The following is a 22565-nucleotide window of genomic DNA, read 5'->3' as shown; positions in this document are numbered from 1 at the left end:
TCCTCATCCATCAAACAAGGGTGCCAGACTAAGATGACCTCTAAAGTTCCTTTCAAATCTACATCTCTTATTCTGTGAAAGTCTAGCCTCCACTAGAATCTTCAGGGATAGAGAGTCCAAGGTAGCTCATAGCTCATTTCACTTTTGGACAGCTTCATTTGTTAGGAAGTTTCCCCTTCCAACTTAAGCCCAAATCTGCCTCTACAACTTCCACCCACCACTCCTTGCATAACAAGTCCAATTTCTCTTTCACATGACAATCCTTCAAATACTTGAAGAAACCTGTCATGTTCCTCGGAAGTCTTCTCTCCTCCAGGGTAAACACCTCCAGTTCCTTCAATCAATCCTTGTATGGAGTGTTTCTCCAATTCTGGGACACCATCCCCTGGACGAACTCCAGTTTGTCAATATCCTTCCTAATATGTGGTTTGTGGAACTGAACAGAGTGTTCCAATGTGATCAGAAGACAGCTCTGTGGGGAATACGCCCTCAACATAACCAAGTCAATTCAATTTTGCTCCATACAATTAATGCACATTTTAAAAGTATCTATTAAGTATCAGGTACTGTAACAGGCAATCAGGACACAAATTACACATAACGCAGGTCCTGGACTCAAGAAGTCCATGGTAGGAAGGTCAAATAGACAATTATCACACAAGGGAGGATGAAATAAATGAAAACAGAGGTCCAGGCAAAGGGATAGCTCTAAGAAATTGATCCAGGGCTGGGAGTCATTCTGCTAGCCTGAGAAACAACATGGCAGAGTGAATTGAGGCTAGACTTGGAGTTGGGAGAGATCTGTCTTCAAATCTTGGTTCCAACATTTACTAACTGTGTGATGCTATCAGTCTCAGTTTCCTCATCTGCAAAATGGGGATAATAATCCTTGTACTTCTTAACTAATAGGTGGTTGTGAGTAAAGTACTTCATAAACCTTAAACTTGACTTGTTTCTCCTCTTCCAGTAACAAAGAAAAGGTGAGCTGTTTGATGGAGAAACCTGTAAACAGCTGGAAGGTGCCGCAAGAACATCTACACAGTATAGATCTGTTTAACAGGTGCAGATGTTAACAATTTGTGTGGGCAGGAAAGAATTGGAGGACTCTGCCTCCAGTATTTCACAGCATCATAAGTGATGCATAAACCAGTTTTTGTATTAGAGACAATGGAGGCAGAGGCCCACTGAAATTCATTTTCCTTCTCAAGAAGATCTGATTACTGAACTATCTCTCCCTATGGGACTAAAGTGTTCATGGATAATGAATACTATTATGAATTATTTCCTAATAATACTATGATGAATTATTACTGGCATGGCTGGTGAGGCAAACAGTACTTATATTAAATGAATTGAAAGGCCTTGGGGTAGGGTGGGGTGAAGTGGCTCAGTGAGGGAAGACAAGGGGAAGGCTTTACATTCCCCCATTCTGCCACATAGGACTCTGAATAGAATAATTGTTTCTTCAGTACCTCTCAATTTTTACTTTTTCTCTGAGGCTTGGGATCATCGTTGGGGGTCCATATCGTCTTCATAGTCCTAATTATCTGTGAGAAAGCAGTCTCTGATATATCAGAGAATTTAAGTTAGAAAGCCTGGTCATCAGGGCAGCTAAGTGGCACAGTGGACAGCATTGCTGGACCTGGAGTCAGGAAGACCTGAGTTCAAATTTGACATCAAACACTAACTGTGTGACCTTGGGCAAGTCACTCAACCCTGTTTGCCTCAGTTTCCTCATTTGGAAAATGAGCTGGAGATGGAAATGGTAAACCACTCCAGTATCTTTGCCAAAGAAACTCCAAGTGGGGTCATGAAGAGTCTGAAATGACCAAACAATGATTGAACAAGAGTATTAGTCATCTGGCCCACATCACCATCATCATGCAAGGAGTCTCTCTGCCAGATGAGAAGGAACCTTCTGTTCTTACACCAACATAATCCTGCCTGTGGTCCACTCAAGTCCTTAATACCTGCACCAGGTAAACAGGATACACTGTGCCGTGGCTGTTTCTGTGTTCTCTTCCAGCTGAGTGAATACTGAGTCATACTTTGTCACAGGAAGACAAATAACAATTCATATTTAAGGTTAATGAAGCACTTTACTCACAACCACCCTGTGAGTTAAATAGTATAGGAACTATCAGAGACATGATTAGAGGCAGATGGTGGCAAAGTAGACAGAATACAGCACCCAGAGTTCAAATCCTGCCTCAGACACTTACTAGCTGTGTTACCCTAGGCCAGTCACTTAACCTCAGTTTCCTCAACTGTAAAATGAGGTTCATGCACCTTCTTCCCAGGTTTGTTGTGAGGATAAAATAAGATGATAGTTATAAAAAGTGTTTAGCACAGTTCCTGGCACTTATTGGATGCTATATAAATGTTTATTCCCTTAGCCTTATTTTTCAGGAATAGGAAGGGTTTGACTTTCCAAGTCTAACACTCCTCCCCACACCTTACCCTTGGAAAACAAAAGCAAAAAGGTCACTAATTATGAGTATTCATAGTAATATTAATTAAAGCACAGAGTAGGCACCCAATAAAAATGCTTAATTCAGTTGTAACCATTCAAAAATAATAAACTGCAGCTCACAATTCTACAGTGATTTAAGGTTTACAAAACTACTTTCTTCACAGCTATCTTTTGAAGTAGATAAGGCATCCTTATTTTATAGATGACAAAAATGAAAAAGCTCATTAAGGTTAAGTGACTTACCCATGGTCCCATAGGTAATGAATATCTGAGGTGGGATTATAACACATCTTCCAATCACAGATTGGTGTTTTTCCCACTACCCCCTGTTTCTTCTTACACTTTTCTCTAGACCTACTAAAGATTTACCACTTATTCTAAAGGAGTTCACCTACATCTCTAGGTTCTACTTTGTCAACCAGCATTAGGCTCTCTTGGGGAAAGATTTAAAGTTATGCTTATTGTTCTGACTTTTCATGACCCCATTTGGGATTTTCTTGGCAGAGATATAGGAGTGGTTTTACATTTCCTTCTCCAGCTCATTTCACAAATGAAAAACTAAAGCAAACAGGGTTAAGTGACTTACCTAGGTCACACAGCTAGTAAGTGCTTGTGGTCAAATTTGAACTCAGGCCCTCCTGACTTCAGGCCCAGTGCTTTATCCACTGTGTTATTTAGCCACCCAAAATTATGCCAGTGAATGACAAAAACAAAAGGGATCTCACCCAACTTGGATATCCACACTTGTCTCCAGCTCCTTGACAAGGGAAACAGGGAAGGATGAATTGGATACATGATGTAGTAACTCCATAAATTTCAGGCCAAGGTTTCTGAAAATAAAACATGTTAAACATGCACTGCTAAGGCAGGCAGTAACCTATTATTATCAAAAATTAGAACAAAAATCTCCACCCCATCCCATTTGCTGCATGGTCAGGAGACCTGGGCTGTGGTCCCCCTTATGCTATCTGTGTGACCTTGAGAAAGCATCTCTGGAGAGAGCAGTTGTGTTCCTCATAGGTTTTGAAAGCTCTTGAAGGGCACTTGTAGATAATCTTAAAGGTAATAGATGGTAGGATCATAGATTTAGAGCTAGAAAGGACAATAGAAGCCCACCCCTTTCATTTTACAGAAAGAATTCAGAGAAATGAAATGACTCAGAATTTGAACCCAGGTCTCTTGAAACCAAACCTAATGCTCTTTAAATGTGTGTGTGTGTATGTGTATGTGCATGTGTGTGTGCACATACACATACACATATTTTCAATGAATGAAAATCCATTTCTCTACCTCCCACCTCCCCCACTTTTCCCATTGAAATAAAAACAAAACCCTTATACAAATAGGCATAGTCCACCTCTCAGCTTGGGGCATTTTCTCTGGCTATCCCCTATGCCTGGAACATCATGCCTATAGACTTCTATGTCTATAGATATGGCTTCCTTTAGGTCTCAACTAAAATCTCATCTTCTTCCCAAAACACTCTTCTAGTACCTTCTATTTATTCTATATATAACTCACTTGGCATATATTTGCTTGTATATTGCCTGCCCCGTTAGATTGTATATTCCTTGAGAGCTGCACCTATCTTTTGCCTCTTTTTTGTATTCCCGCTACTTAGCATAGTGCCTAGTGCATAGTATGCACTTAATGTTTACTGATTGTTTGATTAGCCATTATATTTGGAAAATGTAATATATGGAAAAATATGTGTTAATCTGTACCCTAAAACTATCACCTCTGTGTCAGCAAATAGGTAGTAGCATTATGATTCCTCTGGAATCTAGTTGGTCCTTGCAGTCAATCGAAGTCTTTATAAAAAAGAGGATAGTGAGAGTGTGCTTAGCACCTGATGCAATCTGCATCTACTCTCTGCCTCTTTGCTTTTGTTCAACCAAAGCCCAGTTTCATTTTCTTATCCTTTCTTTTATCTTGAATTCTTCTAGATCCACTCACCATGGTAAGAGGTTGTTTTACTTAGGACTAATTCCTCCACTAATTTACCATTAATCTTCTACTTTTCCCTTTTCCCTCCTGTTTCCCTGCTGAGTGAAACGCATTTTTTACACTCAGCTGTGTGTCTGTATTCTTTCTTTAACTAGTTCAGATAAAAGTGAGGTGTTGTTCCCTCCCTTCCCAAATTCTTCCTCATTTACAGTCTTCTATTTGCAAATTATGTAAAATAATTTCTCTCTCTCCCTCTCCTCTTCTCCCACATCCCACAGGAAAGAGAGGCTTTCCTTTAAAGAACATTAAAAAAACACTCCCAGACCTCTGTCTTATTAGGTATTCCTTGATGATGACAGGATTCTGAGGGGATACATGTATCCTCTCTCCATGTTAGAATGTATACAGTTTATCCTTGTTTAATCCCTTATGATTACTTGTTTATATTTACCTTTTCATGTTTCATTTGATTTCTATGTTTATTCCTTTAAAAAAATTAAATTAAAATACAATAAAATGTAGATAACATTACATTTTAAAATCAAGTCAATGTGTAGTCCACAGAGATCCTTATGTATGGAGTAGTGGCCCCAGTTTCACTTTAAGTTTGACACCACTGCTCCAGCACTCTCATTTCATTGATAAAATCATTTTTAGTTCTTTTAAAGAAAAAACTCTTGCTTCTCATCTTCCAGGAATTCTAGTGGAACACTGTGGTGTTTTTCCTTTAAAGTTTTTGTTTTAGATGTTTTGGAGTCATTCTCTTCTTCTGGAGAAGACAAGTCTGGACTTGTCTTGAGTCTCCTCATCACCATAATAGCTCTCCATTGTTGGATTTTTTTAAAAAATTATTTATTTCAAACATTTTCTTTTTAAAATTTGAGTTGCAAATTCTCTCCCTTTCTCCCAGTCCCTCCCACACCCACTGAGAAGATAATCAACATGATGTCAGTGCATTTTCATATTAGCTACATTTTTTTTAAAAAGCAAGAAAAATAAAGTGAGACAATTATACTTCAATTTGTACTCAGAGTTCATCAGTTCCCTCTCTGGAGGTGGATAGCATTTTTTTATTATGAGCCCTTTAGAGCTGTCCTAGATCATTGTATTGATCAGAGTAGCTGTTTTTCACAGTTAATCATTACAACATTGCTGTTACTGTGCACAACGATCTCCTAGTTCTGCTCCTTTCACTTTACATCGGTTTATACAGGCCTTGCCATGTTTTTTTGAAACCACCCCACTTGTTATTTTTTATAACACAGTAGTATTCCATCACAATCCAATGCCGCAACTTGTTCAGCCATTCCCCAATTGATGGGCATCCTCTCAGTTTCCAATTCTTTGCCACCACAAAAAGAGTGCTATAAATATTTTTGTATATATCAGTCCTTTTTCTTTGAACTCTTTGGGATATAGGCCTAGTAGTGTATTGCTGTGTCAAACGGTATGTGTAGTTTTGTAGCCCTTTGGTTTATAGCCTATAGTTTCAAGTTGTTCCCTAGGACAGTTGGATCAGTTCACAACTCCACCAATAGCTCATTATTTTTCCTGATTCCCTCCAGTATTTGTCATTTCTAATAACTATGAAATGGTACCTCAGAGTTGTTTTAATTTGCCTTTCTCTAATCATTAGTGATTTATAGCATTTTTTCATGTGACTTTAGATAACTTTGATTTCTTCTTCTGAAAACTGCCTGTTTATATCCTTTGACCATTTGTCAATTGGGGAATGGCTCTTATTTTTATGAATTTGATTCAGTTCTATAGTTTGCCATAAAAATTTTTGATATTACTTCATTGTGTATGGTACCTTTTAGCAAAATATAGTTTTCCTGATTATCCCTTTCATTTAAATCTATTTTTGCTTTTGCGTTGTCTGAGATTATGATTGCTAGCCTTTCCTTTACCTCACAGAGGCATATTAGATTCTGCTCTAGCTCTTTAACTATGTGTGCTTCAAGCATATCTCTTACAAACAACACATGGTTAGATTCTAATTTCTAACCCATTCTGTTGATTCTATTCTATGCTTGAGCTCATCACAGCTATAATTACTGTGTATTTCCCTCCATCCCATTTTCTTGTTTTTTCTTCTCTCGTCCTCTTTTTATGCTGTCCCTTATCAAAAGTCTATTTTATTTCTAACCACTGCCCTCCCTAATTTGCCCTCCCTTTTTATCACACACACCCCTTTCTTTTATCTCATTCCCCTCCTACTTCCCAATTGGGTAGGTTACATTTCTATACACAACTAAGAATGTGTGTGTATACACAGATACACACACATATATATGTATATACATACATATACACAAACACGTGTATATGTATATATGTGTGTATATATAGATACACACATATATATGCACACATATATATTTTCTTCTCTCTTTGAACTGATTCTGATGTGAGGTTCAAGCACTGCCTGTCATCCTACTCCATTTTATTCTCCATTGTAAAAGTTCTTCATTGTAAGCCTCTTCTATGCAAGAAAATTCTACCTAGCTCTCCCTTTCCCCTTCTCCCAGTACATCCCTTTTCTCCCCTTTTCCTTTTGTTTTGGTAGGGGGGAGATCATTCCAACAAAATCAACACACCCACACCCTCTGTCTAGGTAAACTCCTTTTAATGGCCCTAATAATTAGCAAGGTCTTGGAAGTTACATGTATCATCTTCCCATATAGAAATATAAACAATTTAACTTTATTGAATCCCTTATGGTTACTTTTTCATGTTTACATTTTTATGCTTGAGTCTTGTGTTTGAATGTCAGATTTTCTATTCAGCTCTAGTCTTTTCATCAGGAATGTTTAAAAGTCCCCTATTTCATTAAACATCCATTTCCCCCCATGAAGAACTACACTGGATTTTGCTGGGTAGGTAATTCTTGGTTGTAATCTTAATGGATTTGCTTTCTGTAGTATTACATTCCAACCTCCCCACTTCTTTAACGTGGAAGCTGCTGAATCTTATGTGATCCTGACTGCGGCTCCGTAGTACTCAAATGGTTTCTTAGGGCTCTTTGAAGTATTTTCTTTTGACCTTGGAGCTCTGGAATTTGGCTATAATATATTTGGGAGGTTTCATTTTAGGATCTCTTTCAGGAAGTGATCAGTGGATTCTTTTCATTTTATTTTACCCTCTGGCTCTAAGATACTGGGGCAATTTCCCTTTATAATTTTTAGAGCTTTGATGCATAAGTATTTTCTTTAACTATAGCTTTCAGGTAGTCCAATAATTCTTCTATGATTTCTCCTTGATCAATTTTCCAGTCCGTTGTTTTCTTGATGAGATATTTCAAATTTTCTTCTACTTTTTCATTCTTTTGACTTTGCTTTTTTGTTTTTTGATGTCTCATAGTCATTAGCTTTCACATGCCTGCTTCTGCTTTTTAAGTAATTCTTCAGGGAATTTTTGTGACTCTTTTACCAAGCTGGCAATCTTCATAATTTTCTTGTAACCATTCGCACTTTTTTTCTGATTTTTTCCCTCTACCCTTCTTATTTAACTCTTCCAGGAATTCTTATTGGGCTTGGGTTCAATTAGCATTTTTCTTTGAAGCTTTTTTGGTAACTATTTTCACATTGTTGTCTTCTTTTAAGCTTGTGTCTTGCTATTGCCTGCCACCATAGCAGATTTTTATGGTCAAATTCTTTTTTTGTGTGTGGTTTGCTCATTTTTTTCAGCCTGCTTCTTGACTTTGAACTTTATGTTATAGTTGGGCTCTGCTCACCTGGGCATGGGGAGGAACCATTCCAAAGCTTCAGACTTTTTTGTGCTGCTGTTTTCAGAGCTAGTTCTGGGGATCTGCAAGCTTTTGGAGCTTCCAAGGTGGTATGATTCTGGGAGAAGTATGGCTACTGCTCTCCTGGTCTGCATTTCTGGTCTTTACCAAGGAAGGGTTCTTGGTACCCTGTGCCTATGATAGCACTCCTCTTTATGTTATAACTGTAACCAGGGCCCCTGCTCCATTATGACTGACCATCAGTGCTCTTCTTTGTCCTAGTACTATCACCCAGAACTATGTATAGGCAAAGAATTGTTAGAGCCACCTGCATCCAGTGTCGGCAAAGTGTCCCCTATAATCTCTTTCTGATCAGTTATCCGACCCTCTCACTGTCACTCCTGAAGCTGCTATGGCTGCTGTTGCCCCTGCCATCTATGTGGGTTTTGGATAGACCTCTACCCTAGTATCATAGACTTCTATCAATCTCTACTTTTCTTAGGCAGGAAAAATGTCTAATCCTGACTTCAAAATGTGATTTGAGTTGTTATTTTAAAGTTGTTCAAGTTCTTAAAGTTGGAAGAATTCAGCTAGGTGACTGTCCTTAATTTGCTATCTTGGCTCTACCCAGATTATTTTCGTTTACTTTTTCTCCAGACATGCTTCCTGACTTTGGACTTTGTGTTAGGTTCAGGCTCTATGTGCTTCTGGAGGGAATGACTGCTCTGTGCTTGCTCCTGTTTTTTGTTTTCTCAGATATTATTTCTGCTTTTTCAAGGTACTGAGTGTTGTCTTATTCCAGGATCTCAACAGCAGTTTAAGCTGGGGACCCTTCAAGCTTTCAGTGATCTGCCAGTGATCTGATGTAGGGCAAAATCTGATCACCACCTTCCCAATCAAAGCTCTGCAAGCTCTTGAGTTTGTCTTTGAGCAACACAACTGTGGGCTTACCTCTGGTTGAAGCTCCAGGAGACTGCTGTTAGACTTAGCCTAAAAAGTTCTTCAGATTCAATGTGATAGAGCTGTGGGCTTCTTTGTTGACTTTTTACCCTGGTTATTCTGCTGCAGGCTTCAGATAGGTTTGGGGGCTGGATCTGAGATTCCATTGCACTTTTGGGGTCAGGGTGACATAGTTGTTGCTTGTTTCTATACTTGCTTCTTGATCAGTACAGTTAATATGCATTTATTAAGCATCTACTATGTGCCTGGCACTGTGTAAGCACTGGGGATACAAAGAAAGTTAAAAGACAGTCCATGCTCTCAGGGAGTTCACAATCTAATGAAGGGAGACAATGAAAATAACTATGTACAAACAAACTATATATAGGATAAATTGTAAATAATCAAAAGAAGGAAGACACTGGAATTGAAAGGAACCATGAAAGATTTCCTGTAGCAGGTAGGATTTTTACCTAGGACTTGAAGGAAGTCAGGGTAACCAAGAAGTGGAGAGGGAGAGGGAGAGGGAGAACATTCCACACACAGGGCACAGCCAGTGAAGATGCCTAGAGATCTCCTGAGAGAGTGGCTTGTGTGAGAAATAGTAAGGAGGCCAATACCACCATATTGAAGGGAATGTGGTACTGTGTAAAAGGTAAGGAAACTGGACAAAAGACAGAGTCTCAGGGAAGTAAAATAATTTGTTTATGAATAATAAGTGGGAGAAGCAGGAATCAAAACCAGGTCTTGGGACTCCAGGGGAGAAGGGAAGGGAAAGGGCACAAGCATTTATCAAGTGCCACCCATTTTCCAGGCACTGTGCTATACAAATATTCTCTCATTTGATACACAGTACACAGCCTAGGCCTTGAACTGCCGTTAGATTGTGAATTCCTTGAGGGAAAGGACTGCCTCTTGTTGTTTTATAGTCCTAGTGCTTAGCACAGTACCTGGCACACAGTAGGTACTCAATAAAGGCTTGATGGCTGACTACCACTCCTATGTGCAGGCTCTTTCTTTAGTTTACAATTGATCTGCACCCCGACAGTAGGTAACAAAAGATGAAATTTTCAGTTGGAACCTATTACTGTTCCCTGCATAGCATCAGTCTCTTCTGTGCCAAATCTGGGACTTCTTGCCCTGGCACACATCTTTTCAATCCTTTCTGTTGAGATGCTCCACTCAGGCTTCTTCATTAGACCTTGTCCCTAGCATCCATAGACCTCTCTCTCTCCCTTTGCTGACCTGGACTGGAAAAGTAAATCATTGTGGGGTATCCTAATCCAAACTTGGTCTCATACATTTTTCAGTCTCCATTTTTAGTTAGGATGTACCTCAATTACTTTCTTCAATTCAATTCATCATCTAGGATAAGCATGAAAGCTCTGCTTATGTCTCTAAGAACATTGGACCAGAAACCTTTCAAGAAAGTTTTGCCACCTTGATCTTTAGCAATCTTATTCCAGAAGCCAACTGTCCCATTATACGTGATATCAGCTCCTTTGCACTCAGATTACATCATCATTCACCATGTAAAGGGGTGTGTGACATTGGGCAAGTCTCTGGACAACCTGTCTGGGTCTCAGGTTCTTCCCCTATAAAATGAGAGCATTGGAGCATCCTCACAAAAGGTATAGGATACCACTCCTGCTATAGCGGTCACTGATTGTGCAATCACTTTCTTAGGCTCTTGGAGCACTCTATCATAGATTCCAAAGTAGGCAATGAGACATTAAAATGTTGATACAAGTCTCAGCTTCCACCAGACTTGGGGATTTTTCAAAAGTCGGCTTCTAGGCTTTTAATTTTCTCCTAGTACCAGCCTTCTCAACACTGGCTGCCAAGAAGGTTCTGGCAAAATCCAGGGGGTAGACAAAGCAGACAATTGACTCTAGGTATACCAGAGGCAAGATTACTGGCAAAATACCTCCAAAACTGTGTTCACTTGTCCACTCCTCCCATAAATGTCTGCTTGTATTTATCCTTCAAAGATAAATTAAGGGCCTGAGTGGGGAAATATTTGATGACATTTGAAAAGTTTACCCTATCAGAAGGAAAGCACCCCTTGTCCCTTTGGAATTCTGACTATACTCTGCCTTTGTACTACTAATTAGCAGCAATGTGTTCCCTTGCATGCTGCAACTCTCTTGATGGAGGCCACCACATTGTCTGGGAGGCAGCAGTGGCAATGCCAGGTCAGGAAGTACTTGGTGAAGGAGATGACCTATTCTGTCATGGTTCTGGAGTGGACAGGTGGAGCACCTGGAAGCAGTGTTGGTATAAGGACAAAAACCATGGACTGGATTGCTACCTGCATAGCCCCTTGCTACAATTTTGGATCAAAAAGCCTCCTAATGTTCCTTCACCATGCTACAGGGTGTGGATCTATCTCACAGCGATTCTATTCAGGAAAGTGCCTTATAAATCCTAGTGATCTCCTTTTAATTGCTGCTGGAGATGCCTCACAGTATAAGGAAGTGGGGAAAGATATGTTTGGACATGAAAATGATATAAAAACAAAAGGTATCAATAGAAGTTAGGAGGCACAGTGAATAGAGTGCTGGGCTTGGTGTCAGGAAGACCCAAGTTCAAATCCAATGGATTGCCTCAGATACTTTCTGTGTGACCCTGGGCAAATAATTTAACCTGTCTGCCTGTTTTCTCAGCCTTAAAATGGGAATAGCACCAACTATTTGTTGTGAGGACCAAAAGACAATATAAAGTGATTGGCACTTGAGTGCTTGACACATAGTAAGCATTTAACAAAAGTTTATTCCCTCTCTCCCTCCAATAAATTAAAATTTGGAGGAAAAAGACAGTTACTTTGTAATAGACAAAACACTATGCAAAAGTGAGGTCACTCCTATATGTACAGAAATATTTAGAGTAGCTCTTTTCTGGTGGCAAGGAATTAGAAATTGAGGGGATGTCCATCAACTGGGAAATGGCTGAACAAGTTGTGGTACATGAATATAATGGAATATTAATGTTCCATAAGAAATGATGAGCAGGCGGATTTCGGGAAAACCTGGGAAGCCTTGTATGAGCTGATGCAAAATGAAATGTACCGTGTTCACAGTAACAGCAATATTGTAAGATGATCAGCTGTGAATGACTAAGCTATTCTCACAATGCAATGATCCAAGACAACTCTGAAGGAATTATGATAAAAAATGTCATCCATCCCCAGAGAAAAAACTGATGGTGTCTGAATACAGATTGAAGCATATTTTTTAAACTTTATTTTCCTTGAGGTTTTTTTGTCTCTGTTTTCTTTCATAACATGACTATTATAGATATGTTTTGCAAGACTACACATGTATAAACTATATCGAATTTGCTTGCCTTCTCAGTGAGAAAGGAGTGTGGAAGGAGGAAGGGAGAGAATTTGGGACTCAAAGTTTTAAAAACAAATGTTAAAAATTATTTTTACATGTAACTGGGGAAAATTAAATATTAAATATTTTTTTAAAAAGTAAAGCCACTTGCCAATTACACCAGTTTTCTCTCCTTATTCCATGAATGCTTATACTCTTTGTGGTTCATGGGATTATTAATATTACTCCTAACTCCTAATTCTTAGTAGAAAAGGGCCTAAAGCTGAAGAAGCAACTCAATGATTCCTCTTCCCACAGATGGGAGAATGTAGCCCATTTTTGAGACCTTGAGGCATAATCTATAGTATGCTTAGACTTGGGCATCAGAGACACCTAGGTCTAAAAGTGTTTCCTATATTCTAGTGCAAGATAGCTCTTATTTTACATAACTGAAGCTTTATAAACTTCAGCAAGGAGAAGCAATTGTAGCTTTAGAGTCTGCAGGGAGTTTAGGGATTATCTGTTCCAATGCTCTCTTTTTATAGGAGAAACAGAGGTCCAGAAGGTTTAAATTAAATGTCCAATGTCACACATAAAATAGTCCAGCTAAGATAGAAACTCAGGTCTTCTTACTTCAAATCTAGTCTCTAGATTATTAAAGGTAATTCCAAGGTTTCATGACTAAAGAACACACGCTTACCATTTTTATCACACTAGTAACAGACCAGATGTGTAACAAAGGCTCTCATTCCCAATTATCCTAGCATATTCTTCCAAAGGGAAAAATCTACACTTTTGAAATTCACAGGATGTCAAAGCTAGAAAGGATTGTAAAGACCGTTTAAGTCCAATGCTCTCAACTTCCCCTCCCTATAACTTGTTTTGCTGATGGCAACACTATCTCCCTGATGCCAAAGCTAAGAAGTTTAATTGTCTTTGATTCTGCCCTGCCCTCTTATTCTTAGCCATCAGCCAAATTATTAGCTCTCCCTTTGAAGTACCTCTCCCTCTTTGGTTCTCCATTCACTAGCACTGCTGTAATTCAGAGCCCCATCACTTCTCTCTTAGATTACTGCAACAGGCTTCCCCAAGTGATTTTCCTGCCTCCAGTCTCTCCATTCTACAAATAAATGCCTGAATAAGCCTTCTAATAATGCATAGTTCTGATCTTGCCATCATCTACTCAAAAACCTTCAGTATTATCCACTATACCCTATATAAACCCAACTCTAGTATTCAAGATTGTCCATAATCTGGCTCTACTCACCTGTTAAGTCTTATACTATATTCCCCACTTCAAATACTGTGAATTCCAGCCAACTGAACTACTCTTGAGATCCTTTGTCCCACTCTGCCCAGCTCTTTTCTCCATGTCTTTACTAATCATAGTGCACACCTAGACTTCTTTTCCTAGTTTTCCTTCTGCTTCCTTTAAAGTACTATCTTCCCCCTAAATCCCTCTTGCCTTCTAGGAGAGGGTGGTGTCTCATTGCATCTTGCCTAGACATCTCTGTACTTCTCCCTACTATCACAGTTTGTGTAGGATGTAATCTTTAAAGCCAGGCTTGTACAATATATTTTTATCATCAGTGCTCAGTATGGTACCTTGCAAAAGCTGGCATGTAATCAATGGCTATTGAATTTGAGAGGAAAGTGAGGCATAATTGTTAGTTGATTGGCTCCTTAGCAAACAGGAGGCTCTTTTCAAGGCTTTTCCATAAAGTATTACCTGAATCCTTCTGATATACGATAATCTTCCTCCCCATCCCCTCAGAAGAGCTATGTAGCACTTAATCATGTAATGTTATGTATATGAATCAGTCACCTATGTTTATGCATCATTCTCTTACTATATATAAGTTCCATGAGATCAGGGGCAGTACATTGCTTAATAAATGCATATTTTCAAATCTTTTCAATTATTTTTGAAGGATTTTGATTAGGAAACAAATAAAATGCCTGTATAGCACTTCACAATTAGGGTTAGAAGCCATCACTTTCCCTTTTGGGGCCTCAGCTGTAAAACTGGGGGGTAGATTCAATGATCTTTACGGTCTCTTTTCAGTTCTTACATTCTGTAATTGTCTCATTTTACAGGATAGGATTTAGGACCAAAGAACACATTACAGATCAAGTTCACCTCTCCCCACCCCCACCCCCATTTTACAGATGGAGAGCAATAGTTACAGGGAGGCAGATTTAGGCTCAATATAATAAAACACATTACCACTTTGGCAGCCTTACCACTTTTGAACAGCTCTTGTTAGAGTGGGATCCCAATTGCTAGAGGTCTTCCCGCTGAGGCTAGATGAATGGGTATTCCTATTCAAGTATGGGTTGTACTAAATGGCCTCTGAAGTCTTTTCAACTTTGAGATTGTGTCCTACATCACATGAGAGATGCAATGGGGTACAGCAGAATGTTGAACTTGTAGTGAAGAATCCTAGGTTTGCATCACAGCTCTTACTAGCTGTGAGAACAACGGTGAGCCACAACTTCAGTGCTTGTTTCATCATCTGTAAAATGGAGATAACCTTTGTACTAGAGTTATGTTGAGTAAAGAAAAGTGCTTAAAGTGCTGTATAAACATGAGGGAAGTATCAGATTAAGTCTTCAAGTTTTAGCCTGTCGTCATGGCACACTATTCCAGATACACACAGGCTTGTGTTTCAGAATCATAGAGTGGATGATCTCGTGCTCACAGACCAAAACTAACCTTACAAAGGTATGGAAAATGCATCACACCATAGCCATAATGTGCTGAGCCGCATCTGTCCATTTTCTAACCAAGACAAGACAAATATAGACTAGCAGTCAGGGGCTAAGGTCAATCACTCTAGACAGGTGAGACATTGATGTCTTTAATGTATCAATGTCATTAGAACAATTTGGCCAGCCCCTCTAGAAGCCACATAAAACCTGGGGAGAGAAACTAAAAGGCTTTTAGAGTCTCCTAAGATGATGCAAGGAAAACTATATACTAATTCTCATGGGCAAAAGGATTGTAGGTGTGACAGAGCTGGGGTTTTTTTGGTTCAAATTTGGTATTCTAGATCTCATTATAGTGCAATTTAAAATTTTAATAAAATAATCTGTTTTTTCTAACATGCTTCAAGACTGTAATTTCATCTGTCTGATCACTTGCAGTCCCTTCTATGCTTAAGTTTAATGATTTATAGCCAAAAAAGATCCATACTCTGGTGTTGAGCCTCTGGAATAAACTGGTCACTATTTAGAGGCCAGATATTATCTGTCACTAGACAACTTTAAACCTCTTCAGTTTAGCAGGAGCTGATGGAGCTTGTGAGTTGGAGGCATTTAAGGTTACTTCTACGCTATGATAAAGCACTACAGGATTTTTAGTGGGCTTTTATTCCAAGATATTTTAAAATATGGCATAAAGAATGCTTTCCAACATAAGTAATAGCATCTAGATACCATTGTTTTTGCCTCTATCTGCCATGAAGTGACCAGATACGTCAAATAAGTATTTTGAGAGACTCTTATTGACATATTGTAATCCTAACTGGCTCTCCAACTTAAAAGGACAGATTATTTTAAGTGAGAGCTATAAAAACAAAGATCTACTAGAGCAGTGATTATTAACCTAAGGTCTGCAAACTTATAAACAATTTTTTTTGGACAACTATTTCAATAGAATTTATTTTCTTGTGTTTTATTTTTTGCATTTAAAAACATTATTCCGAGAAAGGGTCCCACAGGCTTCACTAGACTGCCAAGTGTCCATGACACAAAAAAAGGATAAGAAACCCTGTGCTAAAGAATGACACTGAGAATAAAGATTAAAAAACAGTATATAACTAATCTAAGACACTCTTTCATTTTATTATTTACCTGTTTGCATATATATGACTTTTCTATCTATATTCCTCGAGGTATCATTCTTTGGACTCCCAAATCATGCAAAAATTAAGAACTCAAATCTTTGTTGAATTGACCAACATCACAGTGAGGGTTTGGAAGACAAGATTTCTGGGGTTCCTGCTAGCTCTAAATACTATCATCTATAAATTAGGTCATAAGTCTCAATAGCTTCAAAGCAGCATAAGTGCTGGGGGGAGAAAATTTCCCATTTTTATTAAAATTCTTAACTCTTCACACAGTATGATTTATTTTCCACCTATACTTTTGGTATATACTTTTGGTTCCTGGGCTCATTCTAAATTTGCATGACTGACCAAGCTGCCCTTGTTTTTCTATTCTGAGTCACCTGGAAAACAAAGAAGAAAAAATAACAACCATCAAGAAATCACTCAAAGATAGCAATAAAAATACGTAAGTATATATAGATGAGGATATCTGCAAACATGCATCCAGCCCTCCAATTTTATATACTTAGTATGCCAAGTACTACACTTGGATAGTTCAAAAACCCTAAATACAAAGAATCTCAAATATATCCAAGAGAAGACATGGACAAAATAATCATACCTCCATTTGTGAAGAGGAGGCATATCAATGCTGCTTTGAATGCCAGAAACTTTATTAACAGTAGTAGAATCTAGGAATCCCTCTCTGTCAAAGTATATACCTACTTTTCTCTTAGAATGACACCTGCCTCCAACTCCCCATCCATGACAAAGAATATGATTTGGGCTGAGGAAGGACCTTCTCCCATCCCAGGGAATGAAGTTCAGTTACAACAGGCTCACACCTGAGATATAGCACCATTACATCCTCTGCTGGTCTCCCAACTCCTTCCCCACTTGAATCAACTTTACTAAAAAGGATCTTTGTTTCCAAAACATTTGTTAACTGAGGAATCACTATTAATGAGGATAATCATATTTAACAAAAATTTTTAAATAGTTATCAAAACAAAAAACCACACACCTTGGCTTAGCTTATGCCCTTCCTCCATTCAAACATAAGCTAAGAGATTTTATTTCATTAGCAATTAAGCACATATGAATATGTATAATTCAAAACAATTTCAAACTATCTTGACACACTATTACATTTTTTTATACAGTTAAGAGGGGGTAGGAAACAAATACTGCAGAAATACTTAGGTGTAGTTATACATTTTAACAATCAATGGCAAGTATTTCCCAAAGGATTTTTTTAAAGAACAAAGAAAGATCTGGTCATTTGAATGCTTAAATGACTCCTACAAAAAACCTGAACTTGCAGAATGAACTTAAGACAATCACAAACCTGCACAAAAATGCAGAAAAGCAATATGACAGATGAAAAAAAAACCCCCACAAATTATTTCACGGCTTTCTCAAAACACATAAAATGTATGTTGTATTGCCACTACTGCACCACATCACTTTAACAAAATAAAAGCATTTCCTTTAAATTCTATCTGAAAGAAATATTTATGTCTAATAACTACTTCATTGTGGTCTGGTCCATTTTAAATTAGTTGAATAAAAGATCTAAAAAAGCTAAAGAAAACAAACACTCTGCCATTCTAGTTAAGAACATAGATTACCTATTACATATAAATGTTTTATGACTATTCAGTAACACAAGTATAGGATATACTTTTTTCTCATATATTGTCCTCAGTTTAAAATATTTCTTCATGCAAAAATTATTAAAATACACAGTATGATAAGCTAACCTGTAAATTCCATTCCAACCCAAACCACTTCCCAATAAGTAAAACAGAAAAACTAACCTGTTTTACTGGAGTTCAATACACCAGTAAGCACTAATAGGAATGGGTTCTTGGCAATAAGGAATAAAATAGAGAAACAAAAGGCATGCTTGAACATTTTGACCGAACAGATCATGTTCAGTTTTTCCCCAACCACCAAAATAACCAATCTATTAGATCACTCAAGGATGATCTGGCAGTTTTGGTGGACAAAATAACCCTGTGATCAATTCAAATTAGCTAGCAAATTTAGCACCACATACAGACAGTGTCTAATACTAAGTAGTTTTAAATGAGATGTTTCTTTAATAAGCCATGGGCAATAGTTTTGGAAAAATAATTGCATGAAAAAACTGCTATTCTCTAAAGGTTAGGGGATACATTTTAATCTTGAATAATCCCTCCATTTTATATTTTAAGACACAATGCAAAATAAAACGAAATAAAACTGGGGTGATATTAAATGCATCATTTCGTCACATCTTATTTCTCAGAGGTTGAAAATGTAACATTCTGTTAATAGGCAATATTACGATTCAGGGACTATAGTCCCTTTAAAGTTTAAAGTGATCATTAAAAAAGTCAGTGATCTATTCAAGCTTTTAGGAAAAATGTGAAAATACAAACTAAATGAAATACTATGATGGACTAGGGAATGCTGGGCAAAGAAGCTATCATACATAGGTTACTTCTGCTGCTAGCTTTCAGGTTCCTGTTATATTATGTTGAGAAGATGGAAAAAAATAAATGAAGCAGGAGGACAGACAGGTATCAACAACCTTTTTGTAATCACCAAAAACAAAAGCGAAAAAGCTAACCACTTAATAAAGTGGTACTTTATTAAAATTTTTCCTTTGCCAACAGTTCTTTTTTCTAATTCGAACAACAAAAACATCTGAAAGTAAATATTAACAAAATCAATCTACATAGCTTAATAGGCTTTAATATTTTCTGAGGGATGTTTCATGGGTCTGGCTATCTCATATAGAAGATAGGAACCTAGAAAGATGAAACTACTTTTAAGATGCTAAAAAGGCACTTAAGAGCTTTTCAGAAATTCTTTTGTTTGGGCAAGCAGAAAACAAAATCAAATTTAGAAACTTGGGGAATTTTGTAAAAACTTTCATGCATTGCAACTGTTTCAATGTCTATTTTCAGTGTAAAAAAAGTTTTCACATACAAATAAAATTACCCCCAGCAATCTAATGACTACCTAGCACCACTATTTCAAATGTCTTTTTCCTTTTAGTTTGGTGCTCAAAATGCTGGCATCTCTTTCCCAGTGGCAATTAATTTCTTATAATGACAAGTCAAGGGAAATTTACTTCAATGGCTGTGTTTTGCAATTATCCGTTCTGAAATAACATTGGGTTTATTTACTAAGCTTGTCCACTACATAGCCTTGACTGTCAGACAGAAGAAAATAATTTTATACCATATGTGTATATATGTGTATGTATATATATGTATATGTTTTCTGACTCTTAGCATAACTTGCCATTGAGAACAAGTTACTCATTTTCTAGTCTCCACAAGTTTTCTATCTTTCCCCCGCAAAGATCAAAAACTTAACCAAAAAATGCCAATCCAAATCCATACAAATTACTAGAGTTGAACTCAGACTTAACACACAAACTTAAAAAAAAAAAAAGACAAAAACTTAAAAAGTATGGAGTTGTTTTATCTCTTCTCTTCAATACAATCTGTAATTTTTCCCTTTTTTGCTATTAGTTTTCATAATTTTATAATAAAAAAGGAAAATAATTTGTTGACCACCCTTGTCATCCCCTATGCATAGCACAGGAGAAAAGATACTTTTCAAAACATAAAATTCTTACTAAAAGAGAAAAAAATAGTAGTTTAAACAACAACAACCACTAGTAAAATGGAAAAACAAATCAACATTTCTAAATTTTAAAAGTTGGTTTTCCTTTTTTGCTTTTATTTAGCATATTAAAAACTTTTTTGTGCTGCTCTAGTGTTTGGGTCTTAATTTAACAGGCCAATAATTAATCTATTTCTCATTTTCATAATTATTTCCAGTACTGTGTAAGAAGTCTATCTAAATTTCAGAACATTTCCATTTTTTGCTTTTGCACTATCCATTTTAAAAATAGATCAATTACTACAAACTCTGCTTGACAACTCATTTTTTTTCCAGAATAAAAAAACACATCATATAGATAATACAACCCAAATGGAAATGCTAATGGGTTGTAAATACATCTGTTTTTGCACCATGAAAAATGTAGAGATATAATCTGCTCAAGTCAGGGGTCATAAACAAATACTTGTACTGAAATATGCATGTTTAAATCATATAGACTGAAAGAGCTCTATATAAATATATAGGAATCTACATAAAGTGCAAAACAAGCAATATCAAATATGTGACCTCTGATATCTTAGTATTCCCATTCATCTGATTTCAAGTCGAGATAGCTGAGAATATTCTGTGCAAGCTTCACGGCTTGTTTTCTGGCAGCTTTGCACTCCTCCTCTCCTTGAGGGTCGACAGCATCTAGGGCTAGCAGCTGCTTTGTGAGGAGCTCCTCCAGCCTTATATAGTTCTTATCAGTTCTATTTCCATCAAATGAAAGAACTTCTCGCTGGATCTCAGACAAACTTCCAAGAACGCTCCAGATGGATTTGTGGGATGGGTGTTCCTCAGCAACCCCCTGGTTTCTTTTCTCAAGAGCTTCCTTCAAGTCAATAAAAGTGATAAGCGTTTGCACTTCTATTACAGCTCTTCTTCTTGCTTCTCGGATACATGGGTTCTTCCCAAGGTCCACTTCATCCAACTGTCCAATTAAACTTTGCAATTCTGTCTTTGATCCCAGGTATAAATCAGAAGGATTTTGTGCTTTAAGAAGTTCATTCTTCACTTCTCTCATTTTCTTGAGGACCCCTTCTATTTTTAGAATGGATTGATTCTGTCCCAGGTCAAATGCATGAGTAGAATCTGCTTCTTCTTCTAAATCCAAATATTTCAATAATTTGTTGATATCTTCCACTACTTCCTTCCTATAATTTCTTATTTCTGTACGTCCACAAACATCTAAAGCATCCAGATCAGCAATCAATCCTGAGAGCACACAGGACAAGTGCTTGCAAGTCTCACTGTTGTTTACTCCCATCAAAAGGGCAATAAGAGTCCCTCTGGCTTTGTTCACTTCACACATAACAGAGTTTATTTTGGAAACAGAAGGATGTGCATCTTCAGAAAGTGGCAAGGAAGGTTGCCTCTTCATGGAATCTTCAATAATCTCTTGAACTGCGCATATTCTGGTCAACGTGTGATATCTTGCTTTCCGCAAAGAGATTTTCCCTCCAGTTTTGACATGTGTCAGTCTCAGTATGACATCCTGGATGGCTTCTTCAAATTCATCAGTCACTCGGTTATCTCCACTACAGAGTGGAGCAATTTCTTCCTTGACAAGTGATTGAGCTTCCTTAAAAATATTCTCTATCTCTATCCGGTGCGGGTGGTTTGCATTCTGCTCCAGTTCTTTGAGAAGGCGCTCGGTGTCCTGAGCAGCCCTTTTTCTGGCTTGTTGAATATCTCCCTTTCCTTCAGTATCTACAGAGTCAATTTCAAAAAGTTGTTTAGTTAGAATCCTCTCCAGTTTCTTATAGTTCTTGTCATCCGAGAGACCACTGAAGGCAATTACTTGTTGTTCAATATTCTTCACTTCCTTTTGTATTTCCTGAAGCCTACTAATAGAAGGATGTTGATTTCCCATATCCATACTTTTATTTGGTTCAGTTCCACAAGAGCTAAAAAAATGAGAAAAGTGATTAGTTATTTCAGTGTAATGTCTTTACAGAACAGGAATAGTTGTCATGCATTAATTCATTTTAAAATAATTTCATTTCTTCCACTTATTCTTTACATTGCAGTATTATGTTAGCTTTCTATTTCAAAAGTTGCCTAAATCTGGCTACATTTCACAAGAGTACATTTCAAGGATCCATAACTTTGATGTGGCTACTCCTTCATCAACATATAGCAATCCCTCAATGATTAAGCAGAAATCTTCTAGAGCAGCTGAAGACCCAAAATTCATCACCCTGAAGACAATCTGAACTTAGCAAGGATGTTCCTCAGGTAACAGGCAGAGTGCCTGTCAGCTGGCACATATTTGAAGCTATTTCTGCTTGGCAGATCCTGCCAGTTTGCCTTTGAAAATTTTCATACCACGAGGAGAATAGAGGAAAACCTACCAAACTACCTAAATCAATAAAATTAGAAAAATAATCATATACTACATTATATACTTTGAGCCCGAGACTAGAAACCAAGAAGACTTGGATTCTATGCCACATGTTTGCTCTGTGGTGCTGGGGCAATGTATCTCAAATATCTTCAACTGTAATAAATAACTAAGGCACAACTTACTAAAAAAGGTCACAAAAAGCTTTTTAACATCATTACTCTTTTAGTTTCTACTCTTCAAAGTTTTTTTAAGCCATCAAATTGCTCTTTCCTTTTGTTTTATATAACACTAAAAAGTTAAATGGTTGAAAAAAGAG

General features: G+C 37.4%; 1 protein-coding gene across 6 annotated transcripts in view; it reads right to left on the bottom strand.

Moving 5' to 3' along the window:
- The window catches only part of BAG5 (BAG cochaperone 5), a 40769-nt gene that overhangs the window by 16141 nt on the left and 2063 nt on the right, over positions 1 to 22565 (bottom strand). For 3 of the 6 annotated variants that reach the window (XR_011971853.1, XR_011971854.1, XR_011971856.1), the window contains 3 exons: positions 20428 to 21809; positions 14648 to 14919; positions 3199 to 3303 (listed from right to left, as the gene is read on the bottom strand). Coding sequence is in view for 2 of the 6 variants with exons in the window: in XM_072630103.1 (XP_072486204.1) it covers positions 20438 to 21809 (1372 nt within the window). In the remaining 4 variants the exon portion in view is untranslated. Of the gene's footprint in view, positions 1 to 1546; positions 1565 to 3198; positions 3304 to 7032; positions 14920 to 16052; positions 16635 to 20427; positions 21810 to 22565 lie in introns of those variants that run through there. The other 3 variants (XR_011971855.1, XM_072630103.1, XM_072630104.1) reach the window with 3 other exon arrangements.

The sequence above is a fragment of the Notamacropus eugenii genome, chromosome 1 (genome assembly GCF_028372415.1).
Source record: "Notamacropus eugenii isolate mMacEug1 chromosome 1, mMacEug1.pri_v2, whole genome shotgun sequence".
In the NCBI taxonomy this organism is placed as follows: domain Eukaryota; kingdom Metazoa; phylum Chordata; class Mammalia; order Diprotodontia; family Macropodidae; genus Notamacropus; species Notamacropus eugenii.
Note: the sequence above shows the minus strand (reverse complement) of the source record. Positions and strands in the feature narration are given on the sequence as shown.